At 41.7% G+C, this 18,921-nt stretch overlaps 1 protein-coding gene across 1 annotated transcript in view; it reads left to right on the top strand.

Annotated features, from left to right (window-relative positions):
• Window positions 1-18,038, top strand: part of CEMIP (cell migration inducing hyaluronidase 1) — a 110,008-nt gene extending 91,970 nt beyond the window's left edge. The window contains exons 18-30 of the mRNA XM_069866870.1: window positions 258-389; window positions 2,343-2,378; window positions 2,471-2,626; window positions 4,128-4,308; window positions 5,810-6,025; window positions 6,934-7,145; window positions 7,606-7,791; window positions 8,508-8,712; window positions 9,433-9,519; window positions 9,835-9,992; window positions 12,799-12,899; window positions 14,430-15,665; window positions 15,704-18,038. Coding sequence (XP_069722971.1) covers window positions 258-389; window positions 2,343-2,378; window positions 2,471-2,626; window positions 4,128-4,308; window positions 5,810-6,025; window positions 6,934-7,145; window positions 7,606-7,791; window positions 8,508-8,712; window positions 9,433-9,519; window positions 9,835-9,992; window positions 12,799-12,899; window positions 14,430-14,557 — 1,798 coding nt within the window. The 3' untranslated portion in view covers window positions 14,558-15,665; window positions 15,704-18,038. The remainder of the gene's footprint in view (window positions 1-257; window positions 390-2,342; window positions 2,379-2,470; window positions 2,627-4,127; window positions 4,309-5,809; window positions 6,026-6,933; window positions 7,146-7,605; window positions 7,792-8,507; window positions 8,713-9,432; window positions 9,520-9,834; window positions 9,993-12,798; window positions 12,900-14,429; window positions 15,666-15,703) is intronic.
• The last annotated feature ends 883 nt before the right edge of the window (window positions 18,039-18,921 follow it).

The following is an 18,921-nucleotide window of genomic DNA, read 5'->3' as shown; positions in this document are numbered from 1 at the left end:
AACTTTCCATTCTTTCAGTAATACAATAATGGAAAGGTGGAAGAAAACTTGGAGCGGGTCTTTACAACTGCTTTGCCTGGACTGTCCTTCCCTTGGCAGTTGGATTTGGCCATCACTGCTTGACTAGACGTGCTACTTGGATGGACTGTTGTCCCAAAGCTCTTCCTAAGTTAGCAGAAACCAGATGTATAGCAGCATCATGCTCCGAGCAAGGCTGCCTTCCCTCACCAACCTTTCTTCTCTCCTCCTGGTCGCAGATACAGCCCACACAAAGATGCTGATCCTTTGAAGCCCAGGGAACCTGCAATAATTGAGCGCTTTATTGCCTACAAGAATCAGGATCACGGGGCCTGGCTGCGGGGTGGAGATGTGTGGCTGGACAACTGCCAGTGAGTTTTGCCTTATTTCAACTTTCGGAGTTTGGCCTGGTGTTTATGACAAGCATAGCTGCGGTTCAGAATATTTATACTGCTTTGCACCTTTTGAATGGCCAAGAGTGAAATAAAGATGAAACATTAAATAAACCCAGGCATTATTTTACACAAACAAAGCCTGCTTTGTCTGAAATGAAGATCTCGCAGATTGTTTCTCTGTGCAATGCTGACCAGCATTCAAGAATGGCCACATACACATACAAGCGCAGACACATAGATGCAAATAATTAAATATAAAAGTTGATTTTTTACATGAAAAATGAGGTACTTTGAAAAGAAAGTGGTAAAATCCACCACCTTCCCTGGCTAAGACTGGTCATGTATCAGTTTTATGTGGTTCAGTGTTATGCTGAATAAGCATGTACTGACGAAGCAGACATGAAACGATGCATCATATCAGCAAGGGAGAGAGAGACTGGGCAAGTGCATGTTGTGCTCTTTGAAGGCCATTTCCTGTGCTAGTCAGAACAGATATTTGTTTTGCTCTTGAAAACAGATGATCTTCTGCAGTTTCTTTTGCTGAGCCAGGCTCTTGATATCAATCTCAGCAATGAAAGAGGAGGAAAAGGAAAAAGCTGCTTTACACGGCATATTGTGATAACCCTAATAGGAATAGCTGTCCTGCCATTATCTGGTGGCCAATTGCCAGCCAGAGATGCTTTACCTTCAAGTGACCCAAGCCTCTTAATGCAACTGGTGGCATAAGCTGGCTGTAATGAACGGTCAGGGTGGTGAGATGGAATATTGAGTAATATAGTTTGTGCTTCTTATGAGCTTATGAACAGGAAATATCTAGCCCACTCCATAGCCAGCAAGTGTGATCTTCGCAGATCACACTCATGTCATTGATACGCTTACGTTGCTTATGGAGGAAATGCAGCATAGAGACATTGCTGCAAAACAAGTACTTCATCATTTTTCAGCGGCAGATCTATAAGCGTATGTGAATTCGAGGAAGCAGCCATCAAACTGTAACTGTCTTTACAGCCACAGTAATTTCCATATCTATTGCTACAAAAAGGCTTATGTATTACATTAGCAAAACAAATGTTAATGTGGCATACGGTGTATAAACTACAGTGGGTTTATGGGGCTGGAAAAAGCAAAGAGGAGGCAAGAGCGTGTAAAGGAGCTGCCACCTACAGACAGAGGCAGGAAAAAGCTGAATTTCTCTCTGTTGCGAGATCTCCACTGCTGGTTTTGCTGAGATCAGACAGATGTGTTGAGTGACACCGTTGTGAAGATACCATCAAGACTTACTCATACTATCCTATTAATTGTAGTCTTCCTATAAACAGGAGTCACAGACCAACAGTTGTGATTTATCTCATCTAAAACCTTTGGAATTTCAACAACGTGGAAAGATTTTTTTTATTTTATTTTTACATAAGAAAGAGCTGATCTCTATCTTCCTGTTGATGAAAGAGAAGTCAAGCTTCTCTCCTCTTATAACATTTCCTCTTGTAAAGTTATTTCATGGAAGCAGGATGTGGTACATGAAACCAGGGGAGCACAGAGGTGTGTGTAAGACAAAGCACTATTAAATAATAAAAGCTAGTTGGAGTGAGAGATAAACCTAACAGTGAAAAGAGTGTGGTCATTAGACACAGGGAGAAACCTTTAGTAGACAAGTAAACTATGCACGGTAATCACGAGCTTAACCTCAGGTTGGAGCGATCAGGTGCCTGTCTGCTGCTTCATATGATCTGCATACACTGCAAAATGTGCCAAAAAAGTTCTTCCAAAACTAGACAGGGAACAAACCTGGAAAAGCCTAAGTGCCCCATGAGCACTGATCAGTAATTAAGCCCTGCTGTTCTCCACCTCATTGGTTTGGCTGGTTTAGTTTGACATGATAAAACAAAACAAAACAAAACCTCTTCTGAAGCATCTCTCCTCTCTCTACAGGTTTGCTGACAATGGCATCGGTCTGACCTTAGCAAGGTAAGTGTGATACAGGTTGTGCCGCAGCCTGGAGCACAGCTTGGGGGGGCTGGGGGTGAGCAGCCCCTTCACCTCCAGCTCTTCTCTCCCAGTGGTGGGACTTTCCCTCATGATGATGGCTCAAAGCAAGAAATCAAGAACAGCCTGTTTGTTGGGGAGAGTGGAAACCTGGGCACGGAGACATTGGACAATGAGATCTGGGGACCTGGAGGTCTGGATCACAGAGGAAGGACGCTGCCCATTGGCCCGTAAGTTCAGCTCAGCACATCAAACCACTCTCTGTTCCGGCCTCTAACCCAGTGTGGTTTCTTTAGCTCTGTTCAGCTTAAGAGCCATTACACAGAAAGATTTAATTTGATGTCTCCTGATCACAAAGTCTTCACTCTGCAGCTGCTGCTGGCAGGTACATGCTTGTAGACTGCCAAGAGAGCATCAAACTCCTCTTTCCTTTCCCCTCCTCTCTGCAAACTGAGTTGAGAAGACTAATGCATTGAGAAGTGTGCTAGCTGGGTATATACAGAATACAGTCAGCAGTGGTTAAGCAATGTGGCAGTCTCCAACTAGGTCAGCTGCCAGGAAAGCTCACCCTTCTTTGGCCTTCAGCTGGCCCAGATGTGGTTATAGATGTCCTCAGAGCTGCTGTTAGTATTGTTGCTGTGCTACAATTTGATGCCTTTGTTGAATAGTATTGAAATAGCCAGTGAATTTTGTGTGTGGCTTCTTCCCAGACCTTAGTCCTACAGACTGGTTTGCAAGTGCAAAAATGTTTTGTTGTTATTCCTAAAAACGTAATTACACTAACAGTAGCTTCACAGTGAACAAACAGTTCAGCTGATTTTTTTTCTGCCATATTATATGCCTCAACTTTGCTTATCAGTAGTGATAGAGGGAGCTTGTTATTAACTATAGTAATAATGAAAACCCAGTCTGCTACAACTCTCCTCCTAATATCCTTGAATGGTGGGCATATCTCATCTTAGGGGTTGTGTACTCGGAAGGACAGAATAAACACACAGGAGCAGGCAAGTCTTGTCTCATATAAGGAAGGAATCAAATTTATTTATCATAAATGAGATTTGAAACAACTTATCTTAGCCTCTTAAGGAGTTTAAGCATCCTGTTCACTTAATCAGTGTGAAAAATCGTGTCTTCTTTACCTTGCAGATGATATCAGAAAAGGCTGTTAATAAGGGTTCATTAGTTTGCCCTTTCACAGCCTTTCAACCCTATAGATTGTAATACCTTTGCTTGTTTTCAAATCCACATTTATAGCAGACAAGTTGTGATGTTTCACTCTAAGTTGTTTTGAAAGATGTGGTGGGATTTCTTTTAGCCCTGCCCAAGGAGGTACTCAGACCATGGAGTTTGTACAACTCTGATGAATTTCAGATTTCACTGCTGCAGAACTCACTTCTGATGGCAAACATGAATTTATTAATTTTTAGGTCAATTCTTTGGCATTGCTGTAAGTTCCTTTCCGTGAAAATCACAGACCAAATAAAGGTGACCTGTTCAGACATGAGAGAACTTGAGCTGAACTTGCAGGGATAAGAGGACTTCACAGACCTAAAAAGGAAGGAAATCCCTTCTCTTCCTAAACATGTACTCAGGAGTCATCCTAAGGGCTGTGAAAAAATGAAAGCAGCTGAGAAACAAGAGCTGCACGACTGTACATGTCTAGAATATGTCTTCATCATCCTGCTAATGTATCATGACCACGTCTTTCTGTCTCCTTCAAATGTGTTTTAGGGATTTTCCCATTCGAGGGATTCAGTTCTACGATGGACCAATCAATATCCAGAACTGCACCTTCCGCAAATTCGCTGCCCTGGAAGGTCGACACACAAGTGCCCTGGCTTTCCGGCTCAATAACGCCTGGCAGAGCTGCCCCAACAACAACGTCACCGACATTCATTTTGAAGACGTCCCTGTGAGTTACCCTTCCCAGCAAAGCCTTTTCCAGTTGACTTGGAAGTGGGGTTTGGGGCAGAAAGTGTGTAGCAACCTTTAGGATAAAATACAATCTTCAGGAGGTTGCCCATTATCTTTGCCAGAAATTTAATAAAGAGGGTGGCAGATAAGAAAGAGAAAACTAGACGGGTGAAATAACAAGGAAATCCAACCCTCTGCCACATTTGCAGCAAACCATAAGCAAACATCAGTTTCAAAAAAACAGTGATATTCAAGTGGAAATACTTTCCATTTCTGTGTGTCTCAAACTGTTGAAGTAGGACTAGAAGAAGAATCTGCCCACTTGTTTTCAACAGTAATATTAAAGCAACAGTGGAGGTAATTCTGTAGCCTGGCACACCAGGGTAATTCCATGGACTCTGGTTCTGCAGACATAAATGAGAGCAGGACCCAGCCACGAACATCTGACAAACTCTGAATTACATTATAAACTTCTGGGTGCTGGTCTGAACGCATCGTGGGGTCTGTGCTTTGGAGTTATTTCTGTATTTGCTTGCACCAGTACATGCTAACTGGTTTGCTGAGGGTTCACCTCTAGCAGCTGTTAAATCCAACTGCCAAACATTAAAAACAAATAAATAAATAAAGTGGTTGCAAATGAAATTAGTTGGTTTGCTTAACTTTAAAAAAATTAGCGGACTTGTTCACATGTTGGGAAAAGTGCTGACTTGCAATCTTTGTGCCAAAGGGATGGGAAAGGCAAAATTCCCCTAAAAGTGTTGGTTGGTCACTCTCTCACAGTGCACCAGGCAGGCTGGTAACATGACATTTATTTATGCTGGCTAAAAATATCAGTCAGAAGTTGCCTGAGCAGCTACTTCCCAAGGGAGGTCTCTGGTTGTTCCCAGCATCAGTGTGACTTTCTGTGGGTTTGGAACCTTAAAAATATATTAGCAGACAATGAGTGAAATGGCTCTCATGAAATCTCTCCATCTCCTGAACCTTCCTCCAGAATTTTAAAACAAATCTTCTCACAGTTGAGGCTGAAATTCTAGTTGTTTTAGCCTTTTTGCCATGGTCAGCAGGAAAATCTGTCTGCTCTAACAAATCAAACACAGCCTTTCTAAGTGTGTGACCCAGCTCTACACTGACTTCAGGCTTAGTGAAGAGGCAGTGGGAAGGCATAAGAGAAACAACCCTGATATTTCTGTACCAAATGACACTGATGTTCCTGCTGACTAACAAACCAAATGATTCTGGGGCTTCTATTTTTGGATGCTCAGTTTCTGAATCTCCTAGTTTTATTACCACCCAAGTGCTGTCACAATGGACCTGCAGCATCAGGTCCACCTGATCCACCAACCCAACACTATTTCTTGCCTAAGCCACTTTCCAATGCCGAATAAAGTCAGAAAACGGGTTCTTTGAGCCACCCTAGGGACCATAGCCATCCTTTGCTCTGTACTGTAAGTGATTGGTTCCTTCCTGGAGATGTAATTGTGTTTCACTGTTTTCTTTAGATTACCTCAAGAGTCTTCTTTGGAGAACCTGGACCCTGGTTCAATGATCTGGATATGGATGGTGATAAAACATCAGTTTTTCATGATGTAGATGGTTCTGTGTCAGAATATCCAGGCTCATATCTGGTTAAAGAAGATAACTGGTTAATCAAGCACCCTGACTGCATTGACGTGCCTGACTGGAGAGGTTCCATCTGCAGTGGGCACTTTGCACAGGTAAAGCTGCTTACCTTGCACTAGTGTTATCACTTTATTTTATTTTTAATTTCTTGGCACTGTTAAGCTTGACCTTTAGAAATGGACTTTCTTCAAGGTGCTCAGGGTTTATTTAGCTGGATGTCTGTACTGGTGGCTTTAAACGTGAGGATGCTGTGGTACATTTTCATATGCTTTGGCTTTGACTCTTAACCACTCTAACAACTTCTGCCTGAAGTACCAGAAGAGATCCATGAACATTAACATATTAATATTCGTAAATCTATGGATTGTCAGCTAGTTATTATTCCGTGATTTATGGTGGGAAGTGTTGCCCACAATGCTATTGCAAATGCACTGAGGAGTTGAAATCAGGCTTCAACTCTCATGATCTTTCATCCTGTTGTGTAACCACCAAACCGTTCTTCCTACCACACCAGCTCTGAGTGCTGCTGCCTTGGGACAGTCCTCACTTTCCTCTGATGGGTAGCACCTTTTTTGTTCTGGGTGTTGCAGCCATCGTGGGTTTTTTTTTCGTGTAGTGCCACTAAAGCCAATTTGAAACCACTGAGCTGGTTTTCCTGCTTCTGAAATCCAGACAGAAGGGTACTTGTTCAGTTGAAGTCAGATGTCTGAGGTAGATACTGCATCACCACTGAGGATTGCTGCTAACACTGAAATACTGCAGCCCTAACGCAGTTTGAGGCCTCGACTGGCACACAGTCCTCAACGCAATGGATAAGGAAGTGATTCTTTTTTTCTGAAAACAGTTTACTTCCTTGAAAAAGAAGCCTAAGAAACTGAATATAGAGGTATAAGTGTACAGCATACAAGTCATTGATGAAGTCACAGTTCGCATCTGTTGAGTAGCTGCGTCTTCTATATTTTACTGTAGTTCATTAAATCCTTGGTGATCTTTCTTCATCTAGATCTACATCCAAGCCTACAAGCCAGCCAACCTGAAAATGAAAATAATAAAAAACGACTACCACAATCACCCACTGTACTTGGAAGGGGCTTTGAGCAAAAGCACTCATTACCAGCAGTATCAGCCAGTTATAACTCTGAGGAAAGGCTACACCATCCACTGGGACAAGACAGCCCCTGAAGAGCTGGCCATATGGCTCATCAACTTCAACAAGTGAGTGATACGACCAAATTCAAACGTTCCAGCCCAATAATGTAACTGCACATTTTTAATTGGTGAGGTCATCACCTCATGAGCTCTTCCAGAATGAACATGTGTGTTGCAGAAAGTCCACTGGGTTCGGCATCTTTCCATTTGACATCTCCTGTTTCCTCCCCCAGGAAGCCTTGCAAGATAACACTGTTCGTTTTTAGAAGTCTAGAGCTAATTCATTCCTGGTGCATAGAAGTCACAGGTGTAGAAGACAGGACCAGATCTGACCCACATTTCTTAACTAACCCATGGTTGTTATGTCTAATTTACATTGCACTGATTCATCCCAAATCGTTAAAATTTTAACTGGTCAGGAAGAAAAAAATGTTACATTTGAATTGTTTAGTTTGGCTTCTAGCATGCCCAGGAAAATAATAGTCATGTGTTGACTTGTTATAATGTGGGTCTTTGCTATTTTTAGGAATGACTGGATCCAAGTAGGGTTTTGCTATCCTAAAGGGACGACATTTTCCATTCTCTCAGACATCCACAACCGTCTCTTGAAGAAAACATACAAAACTGGAACCTTCTACAATACCTCTCAAATGGAGAAACTGGAGCACAGATATCCTAGCAAAGGATACTACTATTGGGATGAGGACACCGGGTAAGGAAGAAGGCCTTTCTGATATGGACCCTGCTTCAAAGCAGCAGAAATCTGCTGGAATCATGAGCTTCTTGGCTAATGCCATTAGAGGGGATCACAATAAAACCAGAAAATCTTTCTGGGAATGTGGCCACTGTTTAATTTTCCTGGGACTCCCATGCCTACTAGTCATTCATAGCCTCTGCTGCGCTGCCAGTTTCTCTGGGAATTACTTTGCCAAGTGGATACAAATGAGGGAAAAAAAGGCAAAAGCAAAGCACAGACCATGAAACTGAACTGGAGATACACCCAACCCTTTTTGTTTTGAACAGCAACCATTTATAAACACTGCGATAGTGACGCACAGGAACGAGGAGTGAAAATCCTGTTATTTTCTTCTAAAGAATTAAAATAACGGGAAATAAAGAAAGGCCTAAAATACAAACCATGCATTTCTACATAAATGTATCATTATAAAACAGAGCTCAATAGGAGTTCAGGTGTCATCTAATCACTCTGTCTTGAGTTTCCTGACCTCCTCAATCTTTGTCTGAGATGTGTGTGTCCATTTACTTGATTGTGGTATACTGAGCACTGTAAAATGCAGACATCAGCACTGAGGGTTTGCAGTGCATGTTGTTGTAAAGCTTGAGGAAAAAGCCCATCAAACCAGGAACTTAGTCATTTTTTGCAGAGAAGTCTCAAGGATGCTGTTCACTTTTCTCCTGTACCTGCAGGCTGCTGTTTCTGAAACTCAAAGCTCAAAATGAGAAGGAGAAATTTGCTTTCTGTTCTGTCAAGGGCTGTGAAAGAATAAGGATCAAAGCTGTGATCCCAAAGACAGCTGGCATCAGCGACTGTGAAGCCATGGCCTATCCCAAGTACATTGAGACACCGATAATAGAAGTGCCAATGCCTAAGAAGCTCTCTAATAAACAGCTGGTAAAGTAGTTGATTTCTTATCACCAAATTATTGCCAGTGCAAATCCGTAGTTCTGGCACTGCCCATGGACACAAAAAGACTTTTTACCAGGCTCACTTTATCCCATGCCTAATTGTCTGAGATGGTCTAGGCGTGTGAAATAGTATGGAAAGATTCTTGCGTGTGCTAAGAATCATAAAATCATAGAATCACCAGATTGGAAAAGACCCACTGGATTATTGAGTCCAACCATTCCTATCAAATACTAAACCATGCCCCTCAGCGTCTCGTCCACCCGTCCCTTGCAGAAGGAACTGCATAGCTGAGTGTCTCATTTGTATAAAAGATTTTGTACAACACTGTGTCCTATATCCAATCCAGTCTGGTTCTGGGAAAAGGAGGGGGATATTTATCTGATTTTTTTCATTTTTTTCACTCATCACCCTTGAAGCAAGAATGCACAGGAAAGCCTCAGGGAATTATATGTCAGCTTTGCAAAGTGAGAATCACATTCTGCCATTTGGTGAAACAATTTAAATGCTGACAGGATGAGCAGAGAGGTTACCATTGTACTCAGTCTCATTAGCGATGTAATTTGGCAAGTCAGTACTTATTATGTAGCTTTCCTGCTGATTGAACGTCAAGGTTTAAAATGCTTTCTGAAAATGCTGTATTCAGGTAATGGACATCCTCACTATAAACTCTTTTCTCTCCTTTTTGTATTTATTTTTTGTAAACAGAAGACTAAGGACCACCTACTAGAAGTGAAAATAGAAACTTATAAGAAGCAGTACTTCCACCTAAAGGATGACTTTGCATACATTGAGGTGGGTTCTTAAGCACATTTTATGCAACAAAATTCTAAGATATTTGCTTTTTTTTAATGGAAAACTTGTTTATGAAGCCACCATGGGTAGTTGGATTGAGGTCACTTTCGCTATGTATTTTGTTAAAAAAATAATTGCTGTAACTTCCCTATTTTAGCAAAAATGCAGGACAGTTTGACCTCAGAGATCTGGAATTCTGCCCTTTGAGAGAAAGAGCAGTCCTGTGACTCAACACTGTTAGGGGATCTTACAGGTGCTCATTTGCAGTCATGTTACTTTGATAGATTAAGAATGTATTTGCCCCTTCCCCCCCAGGTTGATGGCGTAAGGTTTTTCCTCGCTGATGAGGGCATCCAACTGGTTGTGATTGATGGACATCATGGAAAAGTTGTTGATCGAGTAACATTCAAAAACTCAATTCTACAAGGAATCCCAGCACAGATAGAAAATTATGTCAACAGCATCAAAGATCAGTGAGTAAATAATGTGGTGTTACTAAGGTGCAATGTACAAGAGTGCTGTACAAAACTCATCTTTTTCCTGTTCTTTGTCTCCCAACACAAGCCTGGGCTAAATATGACCTTTTGTATTTGCTGACTCCAGTAGAGGCCAAATGTGAGCAGGATGCACAGGCAGCAGAAGGATGCAGACAGTGATTTAGGAACCAACTGAGCCCCAGATGAACAGCAGAGCTGCCTTTGATTAATAAACTGCAGATCTACATTTATGTTGTGGGTTATAGACAAACTGCAGACTATTCATACATAAACTCTCAGCATTTGCTGGTACTGAAGTACACAGTTTACATTTTTCTATTGCCTGCACACTTTCTCAAATCACAGAAAATTCCACTAATAAAATACATTCCTCTTTGTACATGTTCCCTGCCCCAACCTAAGGGCTAGATGCTTTTAAGTTTTACTTAGGGACAGCAGAAAAGCAGAATTTTGCGAGTGGGTGGTAAGCAGCCAAACACATGTTTGTTCCTGCATCCTGGAGGACAGGAGCTTCATCTGCTGGAATATGAATGGGAGCAACATCAGAAACCATTTTACCAAAGGGGTTGTTCTCATATTAGTTTGTGGAGTGCTATTGGGAAATGAATATATTTCATTGTTATTAAATCTGTTTTGATTTGAAATCTGATATGTAACATTTATGCAAATATGATTGCTTGGTTGATGAATCATCTAAAATAACTGTGGGCAGATAGACAGGATATTGTTCTGGCATTTGTTCTGGAGACCCAGGGGAAGTTTCAAGAGAGTGCCACACAGGTAGATCCAGATGTGTTTCTAAATTATTTTGAAGGTTGCAAAACCACATTGGGTAGTTACTGCAGAGAAGCATGTTGGCTGCTCACTTTTCTTTCATAACAACCAGAAGAGGGCTTTTCAGAGAGTAATATATACTCCTTTGCAAAAAATCCAATCCCAATCCTGGCTAAATCCAGCTCCTGGATTCTTCTTTATTTTAAAAGATTGAATCATAATTAGACTATAGATGCATTTAAGTCATTCTGAGCCTCATTGTCTTCTCTGGATTAGTTTTTGAACAGGATTAGGGTTAGGGTTAAGGATAGGAAATTGACCCAACATGGTCAGCACCCTTCAGGTGTCACTCAGATGTGTTTTTCAAGGACCAAACCCCCAAATTATTGTCCTTCCATCATCAAAACTTTTCCCAGCCCATCCCCTGTGAGCCTTTCTGATTCGATCATGCAAGGGCTTCAGCTATAGCCATGAAACATCTTTCATTCATTTGCTGGGTGGAAGTGTGGTTCAGAGATGTGAGAAGAGGTGTTTCTAACACGGACAAGCCTCTTCAGATAAGCAACTCTCTGCAGGCAAATTATTATTTTTTTTTTAATAACTCCATTTTTCTGATGAGTTTGCCAAAGGTGAGAAAACATCTGGTGAATTTCTTTTAAACTTACATGGCAAAAAAGGCTTAATAGAAAATAATGATTTTGGTTAACTGAAGGAAGAAAAAAAGAGGTGATTCAGCATTCGCCAGGTAGTCAAAACTAGCCTGCCAGGTCAATCCATTCTTGTAAGGACTGGAGCATTTTAACACCTCAATTTTATTCTGGGAGAAGTCCTCTTAACTCTTTTGTTCCTCTTGTTTCTCTGCCACTACCCATTGCTAGTTTGCCCTGAATAGTTCCAGTTCCAGCTGAGGTGTTAAGATGTAACCGCTGTGCTGGGTAGCTCAGGGCTCGAGCTCTGCAGGAGCTGCTGCCTAATTAATTTTAGTGACTTGTGTCCATTGTAATGTCGGAAAGCAAACCCAGCAAGGTTTTCATTCTGCAAGACTGCAGATGCCACTTGAGCCAGGGAGGTTTAATTCATGGAAACCCTGGAAGGTGGAATGAAATAATTTGATCTAAGCAAGTGTCTGCTCAATTACTGTCATGAAGCATTAATTAGGTGGTGAACAGAGATGACATCTCAGTCTCACTGAACTTTAAAGCAAAAATTCCACTGAACTCACCAGAACGTAGCTCTTCCTCAGTAGGCTTTGAGATAACTATTGGAGGTGTTTGTGCATCTCGTAGGAGATCATGAGCTTAACTTCACTGAGTGTCTTGTGCTTCTCCCCAGAAAAGTCTTGCTACTTAATTATCTCTTCATGTTTAATTGGGATTTTATTCTATCCATCTAAAATTAAGCCTAAGCAGTTACTGAGTTTACTCAAGCATTTATAGATTTGCATTGGCTTACATTACTGACATACATCTCTTGTTTATCACTTGGCATTTGTTGAGGACCTTAAGAATTTTGAGATGAAATAGAGTACATGCAAGTAAGACATGTAATAGTAATAGTATACATTTCAAGCAAAAGCACATTGTAAATGAAAGAAAAGCATCAGGCTAGCAAAAGTCTCAAAGAAGTTAATACCTTCTGGTTTAATCTGCTAATCATGAAAACTCGAGAAAATACTTAAGAGTTGCTAACAGCATCCCAAGAAGAGCATGTTCCTTTCTGAGCAAAGCAGGGTGGAACTGCTGGTTGGAAACATTTAAATAATCCTGGAACACAGTGTTTCAAAAAGTAAAGTTACTTCTGTTTGCTTTATAATGGGTTTTGCGTGATTGGAAAGGTGAATATACGACTAAACTGTTGGAAAACATCGACAAAAGCCATTAGAGCAGAAACCACTGTATTTGTGGGTGTCTTTGAGTCACACAGGCAGGGGTTGCCAGTGCTTAAGATGGACAAGCGAGGAATGTATGCTGACTCTTCATCTGTTTATAAATGGCTTTGTTTCCTTCAGTTCCATAGTGCTGGTGACCTCTAAAGGAAGATTCATTTCAAGAGGACCATGGACTAAAGTACTGGAGAAACTTGGAGCAGAAGAGGGGTTCAGGCTAAAAGGTGACTACTTTTTAAAAATGCAGTCCTAAACCCCTTTGATCTACTCCTTTCACGAGGTTCCAGTAAAGGGACCTTTTTTCTGCTTCTGAACTTTGCCTTGCTTGTTTCTATCAGCATGCACTAAAACAGCCTAGGACCAGTCACTTATTTATTCAGTGAGGTTGTATCTAATACAGCTTTGGATAACAACACTCAGCTTAATACTGTAGATGGGAAAAGTGCTCTTGCAGTTGCTCTTAGAAGTAAAGAATTCAGGCGGAGTTGAAAGATTCAAGGGGTTTCCAGATTTGTTTTAAATAAAAAGGCATTTTAACAGTAGAAATATTGGACTTTTTTTCCCCAGTAAATGCCACAAACCAGGATTTTTACTTGTCTGACTTACCTTTAGCTGGTTTTCTCTTTAAACAAAATTCCCACTTGATGGCACAAAGCATATAGATTTCAAACCATCACATGTTGCACTAGAATATTGCTCTATTGGGCAAGTTGCTCTATTGTGCGAACTCTGTGAGCTTTTGCCACGTTTTCCTCATGTATGTTATAGAAACTAATGTAGGTCTTGTCTCTCATCCTGTCCATCATTATTCCCTCACTTTTCCCAAGAAGGAAAGAGTTTTGAGTATAAGCCCCATGCAAATAGTGATAGCTTCCACAAATAGCTCGAGCTGACTGCTAGGAGGGTTTTTTTCTTCTCTACTTCTCCTCTGCTGTGTATCACATGCCAGCAGGGACCCAGGTGGCCAAGAAGGCCAATGGCATCTTGGCTTGTATCAGAAACGGCGTGACCAGCAGGTCCAGGGAGGTTATTCTCCCTCTGTACTCGGCACTGGTGAGACCGCTCCTCGAATCCTGTATTCAGTTCTGGGCCCCTCACCGCAAGAAGGATGTTGAGGCTCTGGAACGAGTCCAGAGAAGAGCAACAAAGCTGGTGAGGGGGCTGGAGAACAGGCCTTATGAGGAACGGCTGAGAGAGCTGGGGGTGTTTAGCCTGGAGAAGAGGAGGCTGAGGGGAGACCTCATTGCTCTCTACAACTACCTGAAAGGCGGTTGTGGAGAGGAGGGTGCTGGCCTCTTCTCCCAAGTGACAGGGGACAGGACAAGAGGGAATGGCCTCAAGCTCCACCAGGGGAGGTTTAGGCTGGACATTAGGAAAAAAATTTTCACAGAAAGTGTCATTGGGCACTGGAACAGGCTGCCCAGGGAGGGGGTTGAGTCACCTTCCCTGGAGGTGTTTAAGGCCCGGGTGGATGAGGTGCTAAGGGGCATGGTTTAGTGCTTGATAGGAATGGTTGGACTCGATGATCCGGTGGGTCTCTTCCAACCTGGTTATTCTATGATTCTATGACATGTTAATTAATGAAAGCATACATTTAAGCATACTTCATTAGTAAAGTATTTCTTTAATACCTGTGGAACACATAACTGGCCCAGTTTGTGTGCTCATGTGTGCTCTTGTCCTCCTGCCATGCATGCGGGTGTTTTTCTGGTGCAGGCTCGACACGCTTCTAATGTGTTTGTCCTGATTTGCAGAAAAAATGGCTTTTGTTGGATTCAAAGGCAGTTTCCGCCCTGTCTGGGTAAAGCTGGTCACTGATGAGGACTCTGCTAAAATCTATCAAGCATTGCCAATTCCTGTGGTGAAGAAAATGAAATTATGAGGACACACTGCTCTGCCTTTCGGCTGCCAGCACTGCCCCATAGGATGGACTACTGACTCCTCAATGTAGGCATCTTGCCAGCTTGCTCCAGAGGTGGAGCATTTTATTGTTGTTGTTGTTATTCAAAAAGAAATCTTACTGTAAGTAGCTAGAGTGGCCACATGTGACAGAAAAGCCTTCCTCTGTGATCAGTGTATGTTCTGTGATCACCAGCTCCTTGCCAGTTGAATTGCTCACTGATGCCATGTTGACTCTCATGTTACTAAGCAAGATTTGACCTGTTTTATAAGGTGCTGGTTTTATCAGCATCCCTGTGACACACTAATTTATGTGCTGCCTCTCAAAGGGGTAGTTCTAGGTCTGAAGGCCATCAAGGATAATTACTTCTACCAGCCTCTAAGTTGTCCAGACACCCTTTTCTCCCCTATAGTGTAACTAGCTGCTCACATAAACATGGAATGCCACTTCAAAGGCTGGTTGAAAATCTAAAATAGAAGAGTATATTTGAATGATTACCTACATGATGGGAAACATAACTGGACAGTAAAAATTTATCCGAAAGCTTCTCTGATGTTTGATCAAGCTCTTTAGGATCTGTATTGTACATGCTAATCCACGGCACGTGGTTGTGGAAGAGGTGAGAGAAGGAGAAGATAAAACATACCAGTGGAGACTGATAAACTGCATTCCTCCTATGGATCAAAGTTTTTTAATAGTGGTTGCTCAAATGGGAAGCTGTCCTTCAATGAGCAGCTATAGGCTAGAAGGAAAGCATGTCAATTAGCACATATATTTTCTCAGCCTTTCCCATCCAGGCCCACGTTATAATAATGTTCAGACCAGTCTGAAGGGTTTAGGGTAGACAGTCAAAGAAGGCATCCTGTCCTAGGTTTCCAGTTTTTAACTGGGAATACTGGGCCTCACTTTGTTCAGCCTCAAATAAGGTGAGTGGCCCTCACCTTTCTGTGGAGGTCAGAGGGAACATGATCAGACTGCTCTGCTGTGTATTGCTTTCTGATCCTGTCCTCAGGCTAAAGGGTATGAGAGACTTGGTCCTCCTGGAAGAGTTACATGAAATCTAGATGGAAGATGACAAAGGTCTTACTAGGTAGCTGAAGAATTACAGCGGGAACCCTCATACACTAGTTGGTTATCTTGTACCTCCTTTCCTCCTTCTTCAAAGCAATACCTGGGTAATGAAGGCAGAGTAGCACGAGGGACATCTATCTTGTAGAACGTTGTAAGCACTTCTAGTGTTCAGTGATATTTCTGTCTGTTGCTCACAAATGCCATGGAGGCGTCTTTGGCGGCTGTGGCTATTCTAAGAAATCCAAGGGGGGGGGGGTGTTAACAGATAGGAGGACGAACTTTTCAAAGCACATAAAATGTTAATTTTGCCAATAATATCTGGATTTGTTTTCCCACTTCGTCTCTGCCTGCCCCCATTGCTACAGAAATTATTCTAGTTGCGGCAGGTTGCTTTGTTTTGCTCCGTTTTAATTAAAGCTCATGTATTTAGGTTGTTTTTTCCAACAGCATGCAAAAATGCTATCTTACAGCTAGAATGAAAGAGCAAGGGTTTAGTTTATCATTCCAAAGGCTGGGCAGATGTTACACTCTATAAGCCTGGTTTACATTAATTGCTCTGAAAGTCAAAGTAACCACAAGTAAAGTGTAGATAGTACTGTAGGTTACATTCCACTCAAGCCTCTCCTGGGTTTTGAAACTGGAAATGTTCTTTTCAGTCTTATTATATAGTTGGTTTGAACTCACTGAATGTCATATGTTTTCTATTTGGGGAAAAAAAAATTAAGAAGAGCCAAGCTTTCCCTTCCTCCCTTCTCAACGAGAGTCTGTTAATGAATGCTCTTTAGTCATTTGTCTCCAGAACGAATGGGCAACACTTGTAAAAAGCAAGTAAGGTGGGTTGTTTTTTTTTCCCCCAATGTCTTGTGATGGTTTGGGGATTTCACAAACTGTCCCTGGAAAAAGTCAGTCTCACTTATGGTTCAGCCATGACCAGCCAAACATCATTTATCTGACGTTCAATGGTGGCCAAAACAGAGCCAGATCCCTGAAGTCAAGCAAATAGAGTGAAAGAAAGTCCCTTGGGTATGTTAGGTTATCGAAACCTCTTCACTGCCCTGAGGCAATTCTGTTGGTATCCAATGTTATTGGAACACATTTGCTTCCAAGAGATGGACCAAAGCAGTATTTTTTTGTGAGCAGTAGGTAGGAAAGCCGGGCTCAGAACACACCTGGTTTGGGATTTGGCTTCGGGGCAGGAGTTGGCCTCTATGGTGCACCAAGTCACTGTGCCACCAGTGATTTCGTTTCTCCTGCTCTCTGCAAATGCCAGGTAGGATCACGCCAGGTGGGTCTATCCCAGGTTGTTTTGTTCAGCTTCTACAAGCACGTTGCCCTTGTGCTAAGATGTAGGTTCAGATTTTAATATTTTGGAAATTCTCAGGGTGAAATCATAAGACTTGGCTCTAGGAAAAATCTCTTCTTTCCTAAAAAATCTCATCTTATTAAGAGAATAAAACTTTAAAGTAGCTTATTCTATCATGCAAAGCTTGTCACATGGGCCTGTTTTCGAGGTAGGATGGGTCTTACGCTGTGAATATGGAGTATGGGATCACTGCAGTCTGTAAGCCTGAGGGATAATTGAGCATCGTAGCAGTGTCATGGGGCAGACGCTCCTGTGAAAAGCAAAGGGCTCCCACTGACCTTTATGAGATGAGGCCAGTGTGTTGCTCCGAAGACAGAACGAAGACTAATACCATCACCAGTCAGCAATAGTTTTGTGCCATATGATTACTTTTTAATCTTTAACTGTTCTAGAATTTAAATGTGCACATTTTGACTAGTGAATTACCTGACTGCTTGTTCTTTGTATGTCCTTTTAACAGTCCCTGCACAAGCTGCAGTTATCCTCTTTGTAAGGTTTTATTACTGCAAATGTTTCTATGTTTGCCTACATAGTTACCATTGGTAGAGTGGGGTTTTTTTGCTTGCATTTTGTTTGTCTGTCTGTTTGTTTGTTTGGAAGTTTGGGGGTTTTGCCTCTGTTCAAATGCTTGTTTTACCTGTCGCCGAAATAGCTGGTCCTTTTTCGGAGTTAGATGTTTGTACATTTTCTTATAGACTTTCCAATGAAAAAAAAAAGATATATTTTCTATTAATTTATTACAGTGGCACTAAGACGACTAAATTGCAGACATATGAAGCATTTTTACTGGAGTTTAGCATTGTCCAGGTGGTTAAGGAGGTCGGCAATATGTCTTTTCTGATAGTCTGCTTTGCACTTGAAAGCTCTCTATGTCCGCAGACCATGGTAACGCATTGACTGGTTTATGATGACAAGAGCTCTTGGGACGTTGGTTCCAACAGATTGTGGCTTACAACTGAAATAACACGTAGTTGTTTGGAATGCACAATGTTTATAAAAATAAATATTCAGTGCGAATTTCTTATTTTATTTCTGTCTCTTGTCTCTTTAGTGTATCTCTGTAACAATGAACTGATGTTTGCTGGCAAGGTTGCTGTTTTAATCAGCGGAGTTTGTTCACACTGTTGTACCCAGCATATCTCAGCTTCTCTCATAGCTTGCTTTCCTGTGAAAATATGGCTTGTGCAATTGCACTGGGTCTAGAGTGGGGACACACACACTTGCAGGATCAGAGGGAGGATGGGAAGGGAAGAGATGGGAGTGGAAAAGGGGACATTGCAGTGGGCAGATATGGGAAAGGACGAGTATTCATCTGTACTTGGAACAGGTGGACGACTATTAGGAGATACAATCTCAAAGAATCTGGTTCCCCTGTTGTCAATTTTTTCTTCACTGAGTAAAGAGAACAAGGACTAAACATATATAGACAGAAATAGTATATAAAACATGTATAACATTTTTGTAGTGGGTAGCTGTTAAAGCTTATGAGGTCACTGTCAGGTCAAGTATGACTTTGGCTGTAAATTTTCCACCCTGGGATGGTGCCAGCTGGGCAGACCCGGCTATAAAACATTTTGCAGGCTCTAAAATTGGAATGGGATTTATTTGATGGCAGAATTCAGCATTTCTAACATTCAAGCACCTTTTTTTTTTTTTTTTTTAATTCAAGCATCAGAACAGTAGATCATGCATTAGAGCATAACTCCCACATAATGCATCCAGGCCAGGAAAGCACCTGTTCATCTCAGGTTGAAATAACTGATAGATTGGATTTATGCAGATTAACCCCATGGGGCAGGGAGAAAAAAGCTGAAAGTCAAGGCAGAAATCTCACTGCACAACATCAACATAGGAGGAAAAAAAATCAAACCTCCATTTAATAGCGTGATACAATTTAAGTCTTCTGTGTTAA

Source organism: Phaenicophaeus curvirostris, chromosome 12 (genome assembly GCF_032191515.1).
Source record: "Phaenicophaeus curvirostris isolate KB17595 chromosome 12, BPBGC_Pcur_1.0, whole genome shotgun sequence".
NCBI lineage: Eukaryota > Metazoa > Chordata > Aves > Cuculiformes > Cuculidae > Phaenicophaeus > Phaenicophaeus curvirostris.
The sequence above is the reverse complement of the archived record's forward strand: the minus strand, read 5'-3'. Positions and strand labels throughout refer to the sequence as shown.